General features: G+C 39.2%; 1 protein-coding gene across 1 annotated transcript in view; it reads left to right on the forward strand.

The window, feature by feature from the left end:
* Nucleotides 1–17,804, forward strand: part of SOX5 (SRY (sex determining region Y)-box 5) — a 254,825-nt gene that overhangs the window by 204,846 nt on the left and 32,175 nt on the right. The window contains 1 exon segment of the mRNA XM_009879668.1: nt 16,857–17,034. Within this exon segment, the coding sequence (XP_009877970.1) occupies nt 16,857–17,034 (178 nt within the window).

The following is a 17,804-nucleotide window of genomic DNA, read 5'->3' on the forward strand; positions in this document are numbered from 1 at the left end:
ATCTGTGCTATGCTACTTGGTACTATGCTACTTCTTTAGTATCCATGTCCATTCTTAATGGCGACCTTGTAGCTAATTACCTCTTTACCTGGAAGCCTTTTTCCTTTGCTGCCAATGCTTTTAATCCCAAACAGCAAAATGTGGAGTTGGTGACAGAATCTTTGAAACTATTTTCCTCTTCCTTGCTCTTCTTCCAGGCATATAAACAATGACTTTTTAAACCATTTGCTGGAGCACAATGAAGCGATGTGTCCTAATGGAACTTCTTAAGATGCTTTTCTAAAATAGAGAATGTGTTCCGAACAATAAAAGCAATGTTAGTAGCAGTATCTAAAAAGCAGCAGCAGTAGAGGCTTGCGCAGTATTCTGCCTGCCTCCCACCCCTCCCTGCTTTCCTAAAAATAAATTAGATACATGGAGGGGCTCCTAGGATGCTTTTTCAGATTAACTCTCCACAGCTCTGTTTCCTGATATCATGTCTCTCTGGCAGGAGCCTGTCTCTCAAGCAGAGTTGCCAGCCAGTCAGCCCTTGTCAGGCTCAGTTGGCACTTTTTAGAAAGAAAACTCAGAAGAAAACATAACAAAAACTGAAAGGGGGAAAAAAAACCCTCTGAAATCTGTGGTCACAAAACAAAAGAAAGATACACAAATTAAGCAAGACTGCTGCATGTTTCAAAGAGAGGTCTTCAGAAATCAGACTGGGAAAAACAGAGATGTAAAGCAAAGAGGTAATAACAAACATGCAGTATGTCCTTCCTACTAGTTTGCTACTGTTTCTTGCCACTAGTGCCTTTCTTACCTGGTATGAATAAATAGAACACCCACTTTTTCCTAAGTGACAGAGTTGGTGGGGTGGGCAGCAGGTAGTAGTTTTCATCCTTTTTTTTTTTTGTTAAATGATCCATAGCATTGGCTTCATACTGAAGACCAAGATATTACACCAGGCTCTATTACCTTCAGGAGGCAGCTACTAAAGCCAGGTTTTGTTAAGGAATCCCTGAGTGCTGGGACACGATATTTTGTTGCTGCTCTGCATCTTACTCTGATACTTAGAAATACTTAAGCATTGACTTCTGCAGAAGCTTTTTGACAGAATTGCCTGTGTATTGTCACTTGGAACAACAAGCTTGAATGAGAAAGAGCAGCATTCTGCAAGAAGAGACTGGAAGAGTCCCAAACAAGAAAACAGTGTCACAAAGTCAAGGTTTTTTAATGCCACAAAGATAGCTGTTGAGCTTAGGTTGCCAGTTGGCTGTGCAGTCCTAAAAATAGCAGTAAAAGGGCTTTAGGAGAGTGTAGAATCTGGAGATGCATAATGAAACAGAGAAAAATTAGTTTTTTCTGCTTGCAGTGTTTTTTGTTGATCATCCTCACATCTGGGTGGGCTTGTTCTGTGGGGAGAGCTGGAAAATATTTAGGAGAGGATCTTTCTGCTGAGGAAGGGAACCAACCCTGAGGAGAAATATATGAAGTTCAGCTTGGGACACATCGTTCTTCACTGGGGCTGCCGAGTGAAGCACTGCAAAGATGAAGGACCAATATTAGCTGTAAGTTAAATCTAGGTAACAAACCAGCCAGTTATGCCAATATCAGATTAATTTCTAGTTTCCTTCATAATATGAAATGTCTATAAAGTAAAGGTCATCCTTTATTTGAGGGATTTATTTTTTAGACTCCGAGCTGTTAGACTCTCTAAATCAAGCAATGTGTTTGTTCCAGAAGCACAGGCTTGTGCAAAATAATAGAACTGTAGCAATGAACCTATTTCATGTATTAGGAGACAGCTTGAAATGGAGCAGAGGACTCTCATTCTACCAGATCCTTCCAGAAGGGAGCCAGGTACTTCACTTCAGGAATTAAATCTTCCCTTTTGCAGCTTCAGATTAAGTGTTTGGGTATTTTGTGGCATGTGTTAATAATCAAAAGTAAGGTGCACAGGCTGTGTTGGCAGGGCTGTCTGCTGGACAGCAATGTCACCATCTTTTACTAAACGTAGAACTTCTTTTCAACGCACAAAGTAAATTTCTGACGTGATTGAATCAAATTCTAATGTGTTCAGTCTAGCAGCTTCCAGAAACTGCTTGCTTTATCTGCAGAAGGGTGGTTTGCTTCCATGTTACATGCTAGATTTGAAATTAGCTCCTCTTGACACAGGCAGAATGCAATTCAAACTAAGCATCAAAGAAATATATTTTGCAGTACGTATTCCTGTACCCACAGCTGAATGATTATCATTTAACAAAAGGAGCTCTACACATTTTTTAATCTGAAACATTTTAATCTGTAAACCCTGGTAGCTGTGTATAGCTGAAGAGAAGCAACATTTAGGAGCAGAATGGAGAAGAAATCTATTTTATTTTCAAATTCAAAGAGACAGTTTCTCATAGGTTAGTATTAACTCTAGAGTTATATGAAGTGCTTGGCAAATATTTCACTGAAGTTTCTCTGAACTGCACATTTGTACAGAATGCAGTTTGAATTGTTTAGTGTAAAATGAACTAGTGCAAAAGAGAGTTTAAGAGAAATTATGTGGAAATCATCGCTTTAGAGTACACACATTTTTCAGAGCAGTGTGGCTACATCTTGTGATTTTATAATGGATAGCTTCTTTAAAGTCCCAGCTCCTGGAGTCATGTGAATATGTGAGAATCTCATTTAAACAAAAAGCTTCAGGCTGTCATGGCTGAAACTTATAGATTGGTATAAATGTATCTCAAAGGCTTAGAAAGCAGCTAACATAATGAATCTATGAGTTACTATTTTAATCAAGTGGGATTAATTTTCAGTCTCAAATCATAGAAGGCGTCATGTTGGCAATTCTGCTAGGGCATAAGTATTTCTCAGCAGAATTCGACTTTTTACTATAGTATTTCCCCGTAGAAGTGTTTCAGTAGTATCCAGAGAGAACATTCGAGAGCATCCAAAGAACATCAGAGGAGGCAAGCTGATGCAACAAACCATTTTGGGTTTTCATTTAATTTGACAGGATTTAATATAGGAAACCAGTTTAAAATTTTGATCTTGATCATGGTGGAGTCAGCAGTGGTAGGTTAAAGGTTGGACTTGATGATCTTAAAGATAGTTTCCAACCAAAACGATTCTATGTGCCTTTATTCCACTAATGCTGCCAGAGTATGAATTCAAATGTGTACTTTTAGTACTAATGAATGCATTGAGTTTCTGTTTCATTTCAGTTGCTACATTTTTCCCTGCTGCTTCTAAAGGAAAGACAATCTAATGTCATGACTGGTATTTCTGGGGGGAAAAAAATTATTAAGAAAAAAGTCTTTGATAAGAGATTGCTCAGTATTTTTATACGTGGAGTGCATGGAGGGGAAGAACCTTGTCTCTAATGGGAATGCTGGAGAGAGGCTTTTCAATTTCCAATCGTGATGTTATAGGAAGTATAGAACTTTGACTGTTTCTTAAGTTATTAGTATTTCTTAAACTTCTTTGAGTGGATGTGCCAGCACCTGCTAGTAGATTTAAAATAAGGGGCCATTTCAAAGAGCGATGTGTGTATGGAGATGTAGCACGTGGGTTCGTACAGGCTTTCAGCTGACATGCCAGGCAGTGACATGTCACGTCATGAATCAGCCACATCGTGTTACGTGATTTCAAGCTAACAGAACACAACAGGAGTTACATAGTGACAAACACAACCCAACATGACATATCCATGGGAAAATTGGCACAAAAAGCTTCTTAAAGTTGAGTTTCAGGGGTACATTTATTCGTCTCCAAAATGCTCCAGAGAAAACTATGAAGCAGTGTACCGGAAAAGGGAGGAATGCAGTGACAGAATTACTAAAGAAGCTTTAATTCAGTATACAATTAGGAAGAAAACATATGTACATAATAATTCTAGACAGTATTTTTGTTGTGTTGGGTTCCTGTGAATTTTTTTCTTTCCAAAGGTGGCTCTCTCAGGGCTGCAGTCATTCCAGGTCAGTGATTATTTTTATCTTTAGCCATGCTAAGAGCTGTATAGACTTCAGGTTACAGCTATAAGTTAATATATTTTGAATTTAGATGTTGGTTGCTTCAGTAAATCTGGTCCTTCTAGTCAAAACTGTGTTGTTTTTTCTGCTTTGCTTGCAAATCAGAGTGACCCTTTTTTATGCATATTTCCAATATTCTTAGTCCTCTCTGAAATTATCTTCTTTCCCTTTCTGGATACTCCTATCCTAGTTTCTGAAGTCCACTGAAAATAGAGTCTGCAATTAAAACTCTGGCATTAATTCATTCATCTCTGTTCGCTGTATTCATCATAAATGTGTGGATAGCCTGTGCTTTCAATATTCTCTATAACAGGCACAGACCTAATTTGGGGTCAGGCAAATTCAACACATATTTTTGGCTGAGAAATGCATGTCAAGTAGCATTTCATTCATGAGATCAGAAGTTAAAATGGTGTCACATGACTGTTTGCCCACTACATTTCATGTCCGGCTTTACAGTTCTTAATTTCACATATCAATTTCTCTACACAAAATGAACTGCAGCTTATAGGCAGAATGACGTGGTCATGTAATACCCGGGAGATTCACTACTGTACCAAACAACTAAAGTTTATTGAGGCTAGTGGTTGAGGAGGACAACAGCCACATCATTTTGGCTAGCCAAAGCGAGAAAATAGCACAGATATTGAGACGCCTGCAGAGCAGAACAAGCTGAATAGATACTTTCTCTTCTGCATTCATTTTAAAATGAGCAAGATGCTCCAAGAGTGCCAGTGAAGCCTGGTTTCATTTATGAAGTCTCACAATGTTTGGACTCTCACTCGAAATGTAGTATACCTCTCTCTGGGGGATCCTCTGGTGTCTGTTAAAGTGTGGGTAAGCACTGGAGTCGTCTTCTGGAGAGGCTCAGAGCATTCCCCTCCCTACTCCATTGTCCCTCTACACAAATGATGTGGGACTTTTGAGGACTTCATCAAACCTGATGGAGATTGGTCGGTGTGCTCAAAATGTCTATAGAGATGAAGGTTGCCAAATGTGCATACGTGCACACGGACCTCCTGTGCATACTCACACAGAGACTAATTTTGAGGCTAAAAGTAATCTCACATTTGGACAACTCTTGGGGGTTTTACCAGCATGACATCTTAAATTTCAAATGGATGCATTATGTCTTGCTACTGCTTTTCCTGTGCTGTTGTTCTTCAGCCCCACATGATTACAGTTCAGTGCTGGGTGGAAGGATTCCCATGACAGTATCATTTGGGACTCACTTTGTAAATTGCTCTAGGCTCAAACAGAGCAAAATAATGCTATATAAATACATGTTATTACTGGTGAAGCGATAAAATTATCTTATGCTTACCAAATATCCTAGTGTCTTGTCTTGATCGTAATTAACTGGTGACTTACACGTTGAGTCAGTGCTCTAGGATTTGTGCCCAGAATAAGTCACAAAAACATAGCAGCTTTAATATGGGAGAAAAGGATGAAGGAGGCTTTTTTTTTTCCCCTCCCTTTATTCCTTGTGGATAAGATACAAAAACTGCCCAGAGCTGGCCCTGTTCAGAAATAGCGAATCGGCCTCTTGGATTTTTTTTTTAAGATGTCAACTTCCCTCTCATGTACTTCTGTGAAGACAAAGAATGTCTTAACGTCAGTATTGAAGTCATCATTAAAATAAAAGGAGATCTGTAGACATCAGCTATAAATCATCAAGAAATAGCTTGTGGGTAACCTTTGACACAATTGAACCTACTTGAAATGAGCTAGGGCTGGATTCATTGCCTTTAGTGAAGCCAGTAGGTGGACTAAAGGTCTCCTCTCTCTCTCCCCCTCTCTCTTTCCATCTCTCACAGCGTTAGCTTCTGGGAGGTGAATGTGTTCTGGCTGAGTGATGGAAATGCATTTGGATGTGTTCTTAAATAGACATTTGTTTTATGTCTGAAAAGAATAGGCCAATCTTAACAGTGTGATGCTGGGGCTATTTGAAAGGTATTTTTTAAGGCAGTTGTCTTCTTTCAGCTTTACAAAAACTATTTTAACCATTTGTTTAGGCTTGAGGAACAGCATGGAATATCTATTGTGTATGGATGCATGCATGTTCTACAGAATTAACAGGAAAATGGTAGATAAAAATCTGCCTAATTTTACATAATAGATTTTTGGCATTCTTGTGATCTGACTTCATACTCATGCTGAGTTTCTACAGTATAACAGAAATACTAGTTTGCAGTTGTTAATTTTAATTTCTAAGATGCTAGGTTTTAAAAGGAGCTGAAAGTGTTCAGCATCTCATGGGGACAAACTATGAGTCTTACTAATGAATCCAGCAATTAGTGGTTCATTGTGCCTGCCAGCAATTTGGCCCTGATACCGGTCCTGATGGTGATTTCATTTTTGCTGGTGGGAATCAGGAATAGGATCTGAAGTCTCTTCACCAAGGGGGGCTGAATACTTCTTCAACACTGTTCTGCTTGTAAGCTGCATTCAGTACTGACAGCAGCAAATAAAAAAAAGAAACTACAATATATTTTGATTTTAATTATGATTATTAGGGTTGTTTAATATGTTCATTAGGATAATTATATAATATCAGTAGTACTTATTAAACTTAAAGGGTTGTAAATGGTTGTGTCCCCATGCAGTTAGATAAACATATATATGGTGTATGCCCAGTTTGTATAGAGGCAGCCCTTTTCAGAGATGAAAGGATGTATTTTCTCAATTTTGTAAGTAGAGAATTGAGACAAAAGAGGTGGCCCTCTACTTTCTGCAGCCATTTGCACTTGTGCAAAACACTAAAATTTATATACGATAATATGTTATCATAACTTCGCAAGAAGTTATGTAGAAGAGTAGATAATGAGTAGCTCATTCAAGTTCACAAAGTTTGTTGGAAAGTCAGGAACTGAACCCGAGTCTCTTTGGCATGACGCAAGGAATCAGCAATTAAAAAAGGCACGACTGTGGCATAGGAAAAGGAACAACCTTTCCCAACAGGTGTACTCTCAAGTAGTTAACCCACGTATGTGAATATGGATGGGGTATAAATATTAAACAAATTCTTCTTCTATGAGTACAGTACTCAATGATGGAGCATGTCTTTGCTTCCAACATTTCCTACAGTATGTTAAACTCCCTCCAGTTTCAGAAGTGCTGATTAGATTTCATCTTACTGCTAATAGGAGGTGAAATGAAAAAATATAAAGCAAGACAGAGTTGCAAAATCATTTTGATTTTAGTGATCTGTGATGATGTTAATAGCACGCAAGCATTGAAGACGGGTGAGTTTTGTGTTGATAGTTTCCCTCTGAAAAGCTATTAGTTGGAAAAACAAATTTTCAAGCAGGTCATATCTACAGTTAAAAAAAATATTTTGACATTTTTCTCACAATTATACATATCTATAAATAAAAACAGTGCATGTTATCTTTGCACCACTTACTTGTAGTGCAGCATACATTGCTGCCTGCCTTACTGAAAAATCTACCTAGACTACATAGACTACATACCCAAAGTCAGAGAAAGCACAGGTGGTTTTTGAAAAGGAATTTCTTAGCCCACTGCCAGTTGTCCAAGCTGTTTGAAATCTCTTTTCTTTCAAGGTCTTTTGACTTGTTTCTTCTAAAGTTTTCAACAGCTGGGTTTTTTTGGTTTTGTTTTGTCTTTTTTTTTCCCCCTGAATCTTAGAATCCGTGCAGCATCTTTGCTTCTCCTGCCTGACCACAGCAGGAGGAGGGGTCTGTTGCTAAATTGTTTTGATACGGTACGCTTTGGTCTGTATTCTTTTTGAAATTAATTCCTTTTGCAGGTGTGGGGTTAGAGGTGGTGGTGTGCTCCCAGCGAAGGTGTCATCCACCACAGAGAGGAGGTGGGAGGCTTTGATCAGTGTGGCTTCTGTTTTCTTGTTGTTCATTTAATATGTACCGGTTTGTAATGCTGTTTGGCTTTGCAGGTCCTTGTTTTATTTCCTTCCAAGTCCTTCCCCGTCCTTTCAGGTTTTGTTGTTTTCGTTGCTGTTCATTCTGCTTAACATTTACTGGGGATTATTTGTTGGAAGGTGGTGACTGCACGTTAATTTTAGGCAGCAGACAAAATCCAGTCTAATGTCTATTTCCATTTTTTAAACAGTTTTGTTATGGGTGGGAGAGTGCATTATTAAGGACACAACACCACATGTTTAGATTTCTGGGTTTTATTGGGACAGAATTATGTAGCAAGGATTTTAAAAAATAATCTAACCAAGAACCAAGCTACAAGGTATCGTGTTTCAGGACATGGGCCACTCCAGTTTCTACCATCACAAGTTCAGGAATACATGCCACAGATCAAACTGCCTGACATCTCTCTACTTCTTTTTTGCAACTTCTTTTGGGGCAGCTGGACATTTTGGGAGGTTCAATACAGTATCAAAAAAACCCAAAACATTGGTCTGAGTGAGAGTGGCAATTGCTCTGCTCTTCCTTATGACTCAGCTGTTTACTGACTGTGTGAGATTAGGCAAATCATGTAGCCACTTTGAGCCCTATTCTTCCCATTTGTAAAATAAGTCAAAAGCTGTCAGAGTAATTGTGAGCTTTAATTAATTAATATACCTGTGGTACACTGGAGAAGTGATTTTTTTTCCTCTTACGCTTTACTGTTTGCCATGTAGTTCAGTGGGGGGCAGTTTGGAAGAAGCATTCTTTCTAGGAAGAATACTTTGCCCTCCTGTCCCCCACAATTTTGTGATCCGCTCGAATGATTTTCACCTCTTGTAAAGTGATTTGCATGGATAAAAGCATGAAAAATCAGTTGTCATCTTCCCCTGAAGATTTGCAGTACCTGCGTCAGTCCCTGCTGACCTGTGCCTAAGTCACTCTTCCTGCTTAGCAGCCGAGTTGAGCCTTCTTAGAAAAGCACTTCATTAATAGCATGACACCAAATAAATAGGTACAGCAGTGATGTGAGAAATACAGCCGAACAATAATTATTAGAAGCAAAAAGCTAACAACAGGTCCCAAGTATGGCACAAAGTATGGACCAGCAGAATCCCAAGTGGCCGGTCTCTCTGCGCTGGCTCATGCTGTATCTTTACTCAACAACCTTCCTCATTTCAGGCCAAACCTGGCAGGATTTGCTCAGAACAAGCTTCGCTGAAGGGTTTCTTGTAAATGAGGCTACCGAGTTAAATTTTCGCTCACTCAGAGATGCAGAATGAGAAGGAGCTTTTTCATTATGAGGTGCAAGCAAATGCTAAAAGCTCTTTGTTCCTGCAGTTTTGCTTCGTGCTGTACTGAAAATCCACATACTGGGTCCTCAGCAGTGTGGTGAGCAACTCTCACTTCTGCTTATTTCGGTCTAACAGAAGAGTGACTGCCCAAACAGCAGAATAATGGCTATAAGAGTAAGTCAGTTACTTTTGTATGGATGAAAATGAATGTTTGAAATTTGGATCTGAGTTGGGATAAGGATCCATAAGTCCTCATGTTTCCCTAGAGGTTGACGTGTGACTGAAAACTCATCGTGATCAAGCGAAAATAGCCTAGAAATCTCCTTTCACCCGCTTTCATCAAACACATTGTGCTTTTTGTCTGTGGAGATTACCAGGAGACTTCACAAAGATGGTGGGCGTTTTGGCAGTTCAAAGCCAGCCAGAAGCTGCAAGTATGGTTTGGAGGATGCTTCTCTGAGGCTTTGAGAAACTAAATGAATGAATTTCGAGTAAACACATACCAGTCTGCTCACTTTGCTAAGCTGCATGCCCTGGTGTATTCTGTTGGCCAATCAGCCTGCCCTGACATCCACAGACCCCAAAGGGCTCAGTCCCTGTGCAGCACTTGTCTTTCCTGAAGTTGAAGAGTTGCTTTCAGGGTTCTTTGCGTAGAGTTCTGACCTGTTGCTAAACAAAATGAAGGCCTTTGCCCCAGGACATCGTTGGATGTAGACTTTGAGGAGGAGTTACATAGCTCTCTCCATAGACACCGCTTTTAGGCTGCCTTGCAGGTGAAACAGCCCACACTCCTCCGTGTCTGAGCTAGCTGGAGAACTAAACTGATCCTAGACTTGTTTGGCTTTTGGTCCTCTGTTATTTCATCATCTGTATTCTGTGGCTCGTAGGATAGAGAGATACTACAGAGTGAGCACTGTGCATCAGATAAAAAGGTTGCAGGGAGGAGGGCAGGGCATCCAGTTCCTAGGACCTTCCATGTTTGTAGACAGGTCATTTTGCATGCCCCTCTTTTGTTCTCCCTGTATCTGTTCTTTGTGAATCCTGCGTGCAACTTCGGGAAACAACAGGGCTAAATACAAAAGGAAAACCACCCAGCAGCTCTCTTATTTTACTGTGACAACATGTGGACTAGACAAAATCAAAGCTTGGGGTTTCCAGGGCAGCAAATTAGTCTTTGCAACTGCAGACTTCTTTCCTGGCAGCTAGGCTTCCTGTAAAGAAAAATGAAAGGGGAAGATATTAGGGATCTTTCTGAGAGGACAAAGTCCCCAGAGAATATCCTCACCGAGAGCCCCTAGCATTGTGAAAAAGGACGGGGAAAAAAATCTTGTCTGTCCCTGGTACTACAAAACAGATTAGGTTGATGGGTTCCTGCACCACTTTTCCCCGTGAACAGGAACGGAGACTGTGCAAGAATACTGCCAGTGTATAAATCAGCATTTGGAAGCAACTTATTCCTTGAGTAGTCCCCTGAAAGAAGCAGATGAGGTAACAAAAAAAAAACTTGTCACAAATATAAGGCAGCTCAGTTCCCCCCTTTGTTTTGAGTATTTGGGCACTATAAAGTAAAGACTGGAAGTACTAACTTTGGTTGGGTAACATGCACTGAGCACAGAAATTGTTTACTTTCTGAGAGCAATGTATTCAGGAAAAGATACTCAGCAAAGCCATAAAAAAATCTGCTCTAGGTATAGATAGAAATCCATACTGAGATGTTTCTGCAGCTAGCACAGAAGGAAAAGTCTGTGCACTGTGCAGAATTGGAAAGAAAGATGACAGTTCTTCCAAATATTTGCCCTCTGTCTTGTCTTTGGTGCCTTTTCTTTTCCTTTCTGACAAGAGTCTAGTTGTACCTTCTGCTTTTGGTGCTGAAACTCATGGGCAAGAGTAGAATAAAGTGACTTCTCTGGATGTGAAGAATAATTTTATTGTGTTTATTATCATATCGTAACCCAGATGCCTGTTTATGTGTCTCTGTCTCTTTTTCTATGTAAGAGAAATTTCCACCTTTGCAGGAAGGGACACATTATTCTTAATCAAAACTTGAGAATGTGGCAGGAGGAGGTACAGCTGCAGATGAGCATTATCTAATTCACCCATCCTGTCATGTGAACATCCCTGCTTAATTTAATACAATTATTTCATCAGTGAGGATAATATCAGCAGCATGATTCATTTATACAACATGTTTCACAACTGCCTTTACCTCTCGGCTTCTTATTATCACTACTGATAATTTCACCATGAGTTGCTTCAGAGGAAGGGGAGGGGATGTGAAGGAAGCTGCCACTATCTTTGTGTGAGTGCGTGGACAATCGTAGTCTTGAGGGACAGTGATGCTGAAGCATTTTCTTTGCGTATATGCTGTTGCACCTTGGTTTCTGATATATATTGGTTAGTCATTTCTGGATAAGCACAAGACTGAATGGATAAGCCACTGACTGGCTGCATTGTTCAGTGGGCAACAATAGCGTCATTGTCTTCTGCCCCAGACATGCCAGTAAGTGCTCCATATTTTGCATTTCTGTTGAAATGAAGATCTCCATGAAACAGAACCAATGTGGGGGAATGAGGCTTTGTTTCTGGTGAGTTGGCAGAAGCGTTCTTTTAGAAACCCCCTCTCCGGCTTCTTATTTCTAACTCATTTGGCTGTAATTTGTACTGTCAAGGTCATTTAAATAGGCAGCAAGATGTGGAGAATGTGTTCCCAGAGGTCATGAAAAGCCTCTTTAGTAGAGCACGCTAGGCTGTGCTTATGCCAGGTCATTTAAGCACATTTGTATTGCCAGTCAGATGATACACAGAGTAGTTCATGATTTTGTAATAAACCGTGCAACCTGGACCTTCAGTGTGTGCCACAGTGGGATACAGCACTTGGATTTAAATGACAGTACAATAATTCAGTAACTGTATTCTAATAGTATACTAATCTTTAAAATATGTGAAAATAAGTGAGATGATGAAAACCGAATGAATCATCTGGGTTCTTCCCCACCATCCCCCTTTTTTTCTTTCTCTGACACTGGTTCATTCATCTGGGCTATCAGTCTTTTATTCAGCTCTTGGTGTTGAAATAGTGCCATTTTTAATAAACAGTTTAGAGAGATTCTCAAAATCAGATTTTATTCCCTTCTTTTTCCATGTCCATTCTCCATAGAGATAAATTAACCTTTTATCTTAGGAGGAAGTAAATAGAGACAGCATGATTGAAACATTAGAAAAGTCACCATTTCAGCCAACTATTTGCAACACTGGTGACTGCGAGTCAGAGTTCCTGGGTCTGTCTGAAACTCTGCTGCTATGTTACTGTATGACTGTGACCAAATCCTTTCCTTTTTGCTCTCTCTTTCATTTTTTCCTCACATATTAATAAGCACTTTGTGTTTACCTAGCATTTTACCTTTTCAAAGGAGCATACAACCCATGTAAAAGCAGTGTGATGCACACTCAAATTACCAGCAGTATTTCTGTTTAAATGTTGCTTGTCAGGCACTTATATTTGGAGATTTTCAGTATTTCATGCTTAAATACGAAAGCCCAAAGTTATACAAATCCAGGTTGAGTGAAACTACAGAATACAGCTCTTGAATATTTTGTTTACCCCCCAAATTCTGGTGTAGATGAAGGGTTCTTCTTTCTTCTCTTGTATGTCTAGAGGTCAGCTGAGAAAAAAAATCTAGAGCAAATCAAGGATTTAAAGTTCCCTGAGCCCCAAAGTTTTGATTAACGACAGCCTTCCAATCCTGGGAAGCAAACCACCAGCTTTCCCTAAAATAAGGACTATTCTGACACTGCTGTGGTACAGGGGACGGGAATCTCTTTACCAATGCTTTGCTCTAGCTGTGGGTACTTCATTTTATTATCCCCCTGTCGTGTGTTTTCGCTTATGCTTTATTCTCTATATTTGGTGTGTGTGTGTTTTGTTTTGTTAGACAAATGCACTACTTTAAAGGAAACATTTAATAACCTTTAATCAAATCATATTTTACTTTCATCACATCTGTGTTTATATTATTACAAGCCTTTTGGGTCTTAACATCCTCTGGTCTAAGCATTAATCGTTTTGGCTGATATATAAATAAATGTTTGACTTTGTTTAACTCTAAAAAATACTGGCTTGAAAAAAAACCCACCTTATCGATGGCATCTTAGAATAACTGCTTGTCAAAAAAAGGCAGGGACCAATCAATACCGATCTTTCTCTATTAAAAACTAAGTACAGGGAGTAGTTCTAGATTCTGTGATCCCACTGTATAAAATAAAATCTCCTGGCTGGTGAAAGATACCATCTACCTGGAGTGAACATGCCACATTTTTTTCTTTTTATTACTCTTATTTGCCCTAGCTGTCATGCTGCACTTGTACACAGCCTTGATATAACTGAGAGTGAAGCCTGCTAATCTATAATATGGCAGAGTGTTAGCTGGGAGATTTTATAGTTAAAAATAAAGGTAGGCCAACACCTAATTCTTCGTGTGGTTACACAGGTGCAAATCAGTGATGATGACAGTACAGTTCTTGATTTAAACTGGAAGAGCAGAAAAATCTGAATGTATGCCTGCAAATAGGAAAATGAGTAAACCGGCTCACTGAATATAGGAGTGAAGACCCTAACGGTCATCTTCACACTTAACACAATTGTATATTATTACCTGTCTCCCAGATATTTTTTAGACTCCCATGGAATGAATAAGTGTAGTTCCACTGTGGTAAAGGAAATGACTTAAATTATTATCAGCTCGTGATCCAACGTAGGATTTCTAAACTCTATGACTGAATTTTTAATGTATTTGACTTTCAGTGAGGATTTGAGAATGCTCTTTGAAATAACAGAAGTAAAAATGTTATGAGACCAAACAGTGAAGTAATATCATTTTCTAAATACATGTAATAGCTGAAAATTGTTTACTTATCCTCTTTTATGAGAACCAAGCTTCTGTGACCTCCGATTAATTTACCATTAGCCTGAACACACAATGAAAGTGAATGAAGGGGCAATTTGGAATGACATTTATCAGCTCTGGAACTGTCGACTTCTATTATTTCCACAAGGCCTTATACTTCTTGGCTCCAGAGAAGGCTGTGCTGACTTGAATGAAGAAGAGCATTCTTACTACCAAGAATAATTACAGTGCAGACAGCTTCATTGCTGGATGCCTACGATGGTAAAAAAACACCTCCCCCGTTTCTAACTTGCATTAAATGAGACCAAAACCGCTGTCCTACAGTGGACTTGCACAAGATCTTGCCTTCACACTAGGCTAAAAAAGGGGAACAGAAGGACTGAGGAAAGGGAGAAGGAGCGATGGAAGGGAAGGGAAGGAAAGGAAATAAATTTCATAGGCACAGGATAGCTGAGGGATTGAGTCAAAAGGATGAGACAGAAAAAAACCTTTCAGCGCGAGGATGCAGGTTGGAATCCAAGCTGACTTTGCAGGGAGTGAGAGCCATTCCCATCAGGGACCGGTTGCTGCTCCCTGTGAACCAAAGTGCTGCTCTCAGTTAGATTTCCAGTGGCCAGAGAGCACACGGCAGCTTTTACTAGCATACCTGAAACTAATCAGACCCTTTTGTTGAGACTTACAACAGAGGTCAAGAATTGAATATACGTGGAAGCTAACCCCTCTTGGATTGAATCGAAACAAGTCTGTGGGCAGGTTTGCATTCCTTCCGATACTGTCTTCCAAATAGATGACTTAGCTCTTCAGGGGTCCTTGTCTGGCACAGGGTCGCTATGTTTGGTTGGTTCGTTGGCTGGTTTGTACTTACACTTTTGTGCAACTATATCAGTAGTGATTTTACAACATTATGGTCGCACTGTTGTGGGATTTTATTTTTCTTTCTAATTGAAATCAGTGAAACAGCAGAGCAAGTCCACTTCCATTTGGCTACTAGGTTAATCTATTTTATTTTATTACAGATGGATTTGTATTTCTGTAAGGTAACGAATACCTTCTTAAAATGTCAAATGCTAGTTGAACTGGGTGACATTTTTAGCCCTCAGGCTTAAGTCTCCCAGAAGATCAACAGAAGTCTGCCTTCTAGGTGCCCAAGTCGCTTCTGAGAATACAGAATATAGGCGCCTAAGTCAATTTTATGCATTGATTTTTTCCCTTTTATTTTATGCACAAGTTGCATCTAGCATGGCTTACATACCACTGTAAGGATGACAGCTTTGTCCACGATGTCCCTGATATGTTTGTCTGCCAAGCTTTAATTTATTTTTAACTACGACTATTACAAAAGTGTAGACATAATCAAATACAACAAAAGTGCTTTGCTCAGAGCTTGCTTCTTTAAGGTAATGGAAAAGTTATATGACAGTGCTTTGCAGAATTGTCCTGTGTTTGGATATGTACATCTACATCATACTTCCACAAGCGATAGGCAACCATAAAATTCCTTTTTTACTGCAGCACACCACCCTCTGTGGAAAAGAATCAGTATTATATGATAGTAGTTACAGATACCTTAGTGGTAACAGTAAAACACTCAAACATTATGAGTCTAATTTCAGTCCGCTTTACATTGCTGTAAGTCAGGAATAATTCTATAGCAGTGAATGTACTTACAAGAGAGATCAGAATTGGCTGCTTCAGTGCCTAGGGCCAAAACCCAGTTGTGTGATGCAACACTTCCAGGAGCCAGAGGATGGCTTTCCTAAGTCACAGTGTGAGAGGAAACCTAAGCTAACATGTGGTGGTTGGATCTAATGCCATATCCATTAGTTCTTGTTATTTAAAAGTAAGTTAAAATCACTTCCAAAATATCCCCCTTGAAGGGCTTCTTCTCCATTGACTGTTTTTTTTTTTTCCCCCCTTATTGTATTTTGGTCAAACAAAAATACACAACTTAGAATTTTAATGTGTTTTATAGCGCTCTCTGTTACTCTGTGTAATCAAGCCATGTTTAGGACTAATTCCAATTATGCTGTAAAAAACGTCACCCAATTTTTCTATATTTGCATAATAATAATTACTGAAATCTTGAAGTCCAACTCCGCAGAATATGAAGAAATAGACAGGCTTATGCAGTATTACCCAGGTTATTGTTTCAGATTTTGTGGAAAGAAAAGGTGGGTTCTTCCTGCTGTCTTGTTGTGGTAGAAGAGAAGTATTTATTTCCTGAGATATTTTTGTGCTTGCAATTCTAAACATGGGAAATTCAGAGAAATGCACAAGTTAAAAAAACAAACCAACAAACAAAACAGAACAACAAAAAAAACCCAAAAATGCAACTGAAAACCTATTCACTCAAACATGTTTGCCCAATTTGGGTGGCGGTGATGGAATTTTCAGTGAAAATGCTCTTCGGTTCTTTTTTAATTCATCCATATCAAGTTTAGCATAAAGTAACAATAAAATGTAAGTGTAAAAGTGCTCTTTATTTTCATCATAGAAGGATATATTTTGTTGATGTGAATAATTTCTTCAGAGACAATTCTTACATACAAAGTGCAAATGGAGGATGTTCTCTGATCACACCATGCTAATTTTCCAGTTTATCAGTCATCTCGGTTCCAAACTGGAATGACAAGATGGTATCACATTTGATCTTAATATATATCATACAGCCTTTCCGGTTTAGAAGGTCGTATGAGCTGAAGACAACTGTCTTTGTGGAGGGTGTTGTGCCAACAGCAGTTTTTTTAATAACATTCCTTTCTTTTTTGCTTGTTGTAGGATGAAGTAGCCCAGCCTCTGAACCTTTCAGCCAAACCCAAGACATCTGATGGCAAGTCTCCCACATCACCCACCTCTCCTCATATGCCAACTCTGAGAATAAATAGTGGGGCCAGTTCACTAAAATCCTCCGTGCCAGCAACATTAGCTAGTCCTTCGGCCAGGGCTAACACAATAGGTAAGCTCAGTTTCATTTGTTCCTCCTCGTAACAATTAATAGGTGTTATTGGAAAGTGGGTCTTTAACAGCCAGTTGCCAGACAGTGGTCTGTGAGCTGTTACGGGTTTACCATAATACTACATTTGTTGATGTCCGTGAAGACTCCCAGGGATTTACGATGTCAGGAGGAGTATCTTAACAGACTTGGAAGACAAAAGCCTGTGCTATTTCAGATACTGCTTTATCAATAACAGTTAATAAATGCTGTTTGCTTAATGGCATACATTAAAGACAGTGACCTGTCTAACAGCGGGCATTAAGGACACATGGTATTCTACTATGTCATCTAAAAGTGGTGAATAAACTTTAAAAAAAAAATCCCTTTAAGTTTAAAGTCTACATATGCAAATACATCCTTAGTCCCCTAAAAAGCTGCATGGAGCATTATTTTACCTTGGTCTAATAAACAACACAATCACCAGGTTCATTCAAAAAACCAAATTTGATGTTGTATCTTGCAAAAAGTCTTGACTGGCTGTTTTGAACATTGTTCCAGAAAATAGTGTTAATTCTTCCTCCTGTCAAAATTACTTTTTTGCCTAAAGACCACCTAAATAATGGTGGTCGTAATGGTGATTTTACAAGTCTGATGTGTTAAAGGGACTGTTCTTTGTGTGTTTAAGTAAAATGTGTACACACCCCGTTCTTCATCCTTCTAACTGAAACGTTTCATTCTATGAAGTGATTGAATATAACCTGAATTAAGGTATCAGGATGTAAATCAAGCTC

This window comes from Charadrius vociferus, unplaced genomic scaffold (assembly GCF_000708025.1).
Source record: "Charadrius vociferus isolate BGI_N301 unplaced genomic scaffold, ASM70802v2 scaffold90, whole genome shotgun sequence".
Taxonomy (NCBI): domain Eukaryota; kingdom Metazoa; phylum Chordata; class Aves; order Charadriiformes; family Charadriidae; genus Charadrius; species Charadrius vociferus.